We start from the raw sequence: 5,000 nt of genomic DNA, 5'->3' as shown, positions 1-5,000 counted from the left end.
ACCAAAATTATACCACCATGTGAATTAGGATTTTGTGATTTATTTGATATAAAAATGTTCTTGAAAGGATGAAATTACCAGAGATATTTCAACTTTTCTGTATTGGTGGACAAGTGGAGTCAGTGTTGGTCTACTTGTTTGAATCAGTTTTAGTTCTGGTCTCTTTGTTAATTAAAATGTCAAAAGAATTTGTTTTGACAACTGAACTCTTTTTTTCAAATGGACTCCCAGTCTGTGGTGAGGGTGGCTCTAACACAGACAGTGTATTCACCTCAAGAGGATAACAGAGTATCTTACTCTTCAGGCACTCTGTTGTCTTTTTTTACCTCAGAACTATGTTTACATACCTCCAAGTGTTATGAGAAGACTTAGAAACTTAAATCGAATACCAAAAACTAAAAGGTCAAAAAGAGGATGTAAAAGGAAAATCGAAGTTAAAATATCCCAGAGAAAAGTGAGTTCCTCTTCTAATTCTAAGAGAAGGAAAGGGTGTCACAGAACTTATACAGAATTAATGAGGACAATTATTTTCCAGTAACACAGCCAACACATACGGATGGCTTATATGAATGTTCAATCATGTAGAAACAAAACTGAAGATATTTTCGACGTCATCACAAAGAAAAATATTGACATCTCTGTTCTCACCAAAACTTAGTTAACACCATGTGGTGATGAGGTGACACTCGTTAATTTAGTACCCCCAACGACAATGTCAGAGGTTTACAAAAGAAAATCAATGCGTTACATGATTTCTGCCACATGTGGGGTTTAAAAGCGAGTACAGAGAAAAGGAGGATTGTTGTTTTTAGAAATGGAGGCTATCTCAAAAGATCTGAGTGATGGTATTGGGAAGATAAGATCTTAGAGACAGAAACCTATTATAGTTACTTTGGCATTTCATTTTCATCGCGTCTATGCTGGAGACGAACGCTGGAAGATCGAGCTTGTAAAGCTCAACGGATTGTTTCTCGAACAAGAGGGCTTTTCGGTTCTTACCAAGAATTTAAATTTCGAAACAGCAAAAAACATTTTTGATATAAAGATTAAACCAATGCTGCTTTATGGCTCTGAAATTTGGGGTACCAAAAATTGGGACGTGATTGATAATGTTCAGGTAAAGTTCTGGAAAGCCTTTTTGGGTCTTGGCAAAACTACACCCAAATGTTTAGTTCTAAGAGAAGTGGGAAGAACCAACTTATGTTCTGATTACATCCATTGTGTCAGTAAATTCTGGTGCAGACTTATACACTTAGAAATGTCACATGCAATTATACCGTTCCTGTGAACTGGGCAGAGTCAACTGGGCTACGGAAATTAAAAACCTATTATTTTCCCTGGGTTTTGGATATGCCTGGTTTTCTCAAAACATTGGAAGTACTAGACTCTTTCTCAGTGAAGTAAAAAGTAGACTTGTTGATCATTCTGTGCAGAACATAGAGGAATAAGTCTGTCGCAAGCATAATGTTTTCTCTCTCACTATTCCGTTTCAAGAAACAGCTGAGTATATCTATCATCATCTTCCCACGGTATTGGAGCAGAAGAGTTAAAGCTTTGTTAAAAACCCATAGCCTTCCACTAAATAACAATCTCTATCGGTGGAAATTAACTAATTCACCCTTATGAGAGAGGTGTAACTCTCATGAAATTGAAGATGAATTTCACATTATTTTCTATTGTTCACACTTTGTCCATCAAAGAAAATTGTTAATCCCTCCCAGCCTGACTCGGCCCAGTGACAGAAATATGCAATGTTTGACTCATGATAAGAGATATATGCACAACCTGTACTTATTTATTATGGAAACTTTGTTTATCAAATGAGTGTCTTGTGTGATGTGATGTGGGCCAATGGCCTTAAACACTGGATAAACTTACTTACTTACTTACTTAGTACCCCCAACCTACATCGTTAATTCGTTTCCACGCCAAGGTCGGCGAGAGGGGGGGGGGGCATTGTTGCCATATATATATACAGAAGTTCTTTGAGCATTAAAATAACATCTAATGAAATTACTGTGACCACACAACGTTTGAAGCAATGGATTTATCTATGGATCTTGGTTCTAAATTTTATAACGTCGTTTGTATTCACCGCCTACCATACAGCACGATTAACAACCCAACGGAGTCTGCTTTCTTAAAAGAGTTTGCGAGGTTTTTAATCGTCATTTTCGATCAAGAAAAGTTATCCTGTTGTGCTTGGGGATTTCAATTTCCATTTTGATTCTCCATCGTCACCTGGAGTCAAACATTTGTTAGAATTATTCCGACAACACAACTTGGTTCAGGTCGTCACTGAACCCATCCATCGTTCTGGCCACACTCTTGACGGGGTCGTCATCAAGAAAGACTCTGACGCTTTTAGAAAAAAATATGTAGCAGACAAACTATTTTATGATCATTTCTTCATCTTACTTTTATTGGATGTGATTAAGACCAAGCCTGAAAAACATTATGTGTCTACAATGAACATTAAAGGAATTGACATTAATACATTTTTAATGGATTTGTTCAAATCTTTAAGTGAACTTAAAACTGTCAGTGTTGATTTGTATAATTCCACTGTTAGGGCAGTTCTTGACAAGCACGCATCCCTTGTAACTCGTCATCTTTCGGCTAGACATGGTTGGGGGTTGAGGTGAAAATGGCCCAAATCGAATGCAGGAAGCCAGAGAGACAATGGCTTAAAACTGGGTTCACCATCCACAAGCACTTTTTTATTAAAGAAACAAGAGCTGAAATGTGTAACTAAATGTGATAAAAAGAAATACTATGTTTCTATGTTTGAACATTCAAAATCGTGTAAACAATTATACGGCACTTGTGATGAACTATTAGGAAGGGTCAAAGAGACACGTCTTCAGAATTCTTTTAGCGATTTTAAACTACCCAAAAAGTTTGCTGATTATTTTACAGATAAATTTCAGAAACTAAGAAATGACCTTGATAACTATAAAACATGTACCGATTTTTATGTGTATGATGGGGTGATTCTCAAAAAGTTTAAACCTGTTTCTGAAGAATACTTTAAATCTGTAAAATTCTAAAATCTCCCTAGCAAGCATTGTGATCTCGACCATGTCCCTAGCTCTCTGTTGCCTTCCTTCATAGACGAACTGATCCCATTTATTACTAAAATCATAAACAATTCTCTAGTGTGTTGATCAGCACCAGCTTCGTTTAAAATTGCTCTTGTAAAACCTTTGCTAAAGAAACAAAACTTAGATCAGAATGTCTTAAAGAACTATAGAACTGTCTCATATCTGCCTTTTTTGTCTAAAATTCTTGAAAAAGTTTTCCTCGAGCAGCTTCGTCATCACTTACAAGAGAACAATCTGTTAGAGCCATTACAATATGCCAGTCGAGCTAACCACAGCACTGTAAGAGCACTTCTTAAAGTCATGAATGCCATGCTTACTGACTGTGGTTCAGGAAAAGTTGCTTTGCTGAACCTTTTAGTTCTATCATCAGCTTTTGATAGACAATCACATTTTACTGAAGCGATTGGAAGCGCCTTTTGGAATATCCGGGATTGCTCGTAGCTGGTTTGGTTCTTACCTGTCAAATCGATACCAATCTGTTGTTAGTAAAGGGCTCAAGTCATCATATCATGCTCTTATACAGTAGTAGTAGTAGTAGTAGTAGTAGTAGTAGTAGTAGTAGTAGTAGTAGTAGTTGTTGTTGTTGTTGTTGTTGTTGTTGTTGTAGTAATAGTAGTTGTAGTAGTAGCAGCAGCAGCAGCAGCAGCAGTATGCAAACTGGTGATCGCAAGGGCAGCCTGTTTGACCTTTCAACTGTTGACTTCTCTTAGCACAACGAGGGTGACTGCTGCACCACGAGAGCCATGACGAAGGAACTGAGTTACCGATGTGGAACTGACGGGAATGTGTATGGCAATCTAGGAAAAATGAAATTGGCTGGGTGCCAAACTCGCGACTACATCAAGGAACAGTATCCCGTGAACTGCCCGGATTTCCCGGAAGGCTTGATTATTATTGCCCAATAAACTTGAGAACGTGATTGGTCTAGAGTTGTGCCAGCACTAACAACTGTAGTTTGTTTGGTTTGAGTTGGTTTGTTGCTGGGTTGTTTGGTTTTGTTGTTTTTTTTAAAATTTTATTGTGTTTGTTTTGTTTCTTTTGTTTGTTTTGTTGGGGGTTCTGATTAATCGTCGCCTCAGAACTAGTTTGTCCAAAGTGCACACTATAGTTACATACATTTTGAGTCAAATTGTAGTTTTGAGGTGACGAAATTTAAAATGGTTGTGTGACAGTCGACTTTTTTATCTGCTGACTTGCTGTCGGGCCAGTTTTTCTCACTGGTTCCGGTCAAGGTCAAAAGAGGCAGGTGACTCCGCTGTGCTCAGGAGGGAAGCAGTAGATGCTGAGCCGCATCGTACATTGAAGGGGAACAAGTAAGAAAGTACAGGGTGTCTAAAAAATAAAGAGGACCACTTAAAGAGTAATAACTCGGTCATCTCTACAGTAATTCTAACAAAAGTTCGAGCAAGCAAATGTTCACCATCAGGACGTCAAATTTGGAAATATCATGTATATGAAAAAAATCAATCACCGTGTTCGAGAAATATCAAGTTTTTAAATTTTCAACCAAAATTGGGTAAAACGGATAATGTTACTTCGTATAAGCGTTCAGCTACAGGGGCGTGATCGGCCTGTTCTGGTTTCAGGACAAGGACGCCAAAACCATAGCAGCAGTCCCCTCAGATAAATATCAAAGAAAGTTTTGTTAAAGTTTTGGAAGAATTTGTTCTGCTCTTCAAACCTGGTTCCAGTGGGATGGGGCCACAACCCATAAATCGACAGTGGCCCTGGTTGCAAAAAAGGTTTGGGGAACGCCCTATAAGTCACTTGAGCCTTTTCAAGACTGTGACACTCGATAAGCTTCTCCCCACCAAAGATAGTACAAGACAAGATGGGCCACTCAGCCTAAAAAGTGTCCGCAGGAAGTATGCTCTTTGCTTCAGATGGCGCTGCAGT

At 38.3% G+C, this 5,000-nt stretch overlaps 1 protein-coding gene across 1 annotated transcript in view; it reads left to right on the top strand.

The window, feature by feature from the left end:
* Nucleotides 1-4,009, top strand: part of LOC101852327 (four-domain proteases inhibitor-like) — a 5,593-nt gene extending 1,584 nt beyond the window's left edge. The window contains exon 3 of the mRNA XM_005100626.1: nt 3,815-4,009. Within this exon, the coding sequence (XP_005100683.1) occupies nt 3,815-4,009 (195 nt within the window). The remainder of the gene's footprint in view (nt 1-3,814) is intronic.
* The last annotated feature ends 991 nt before the right edge of the window (nt 4,010-5,000 follow it).

The sequence above is a fragment of the Aplysia californica genome, unplaced genomic scaffold (genome assembly GCF_000002075.1).
Source record: "Aplysia californica isolate F4 #8 unplaced genomic scaffold, AplCal3.0 scaffold00253, whole genome shotgun sequence".
In the NCBI taxonomy this organism is placed as follows: Eukaryota; Metazoa; Mollusca; class Gastropoda; order Aplysiida; family Aplysiidae; genus Aplysia; species Aplysia californica.
Note: the sequence above shows the minus strand (reverse complement) of the source record. Positions and strands in the feature narration are given on the sequence as shown.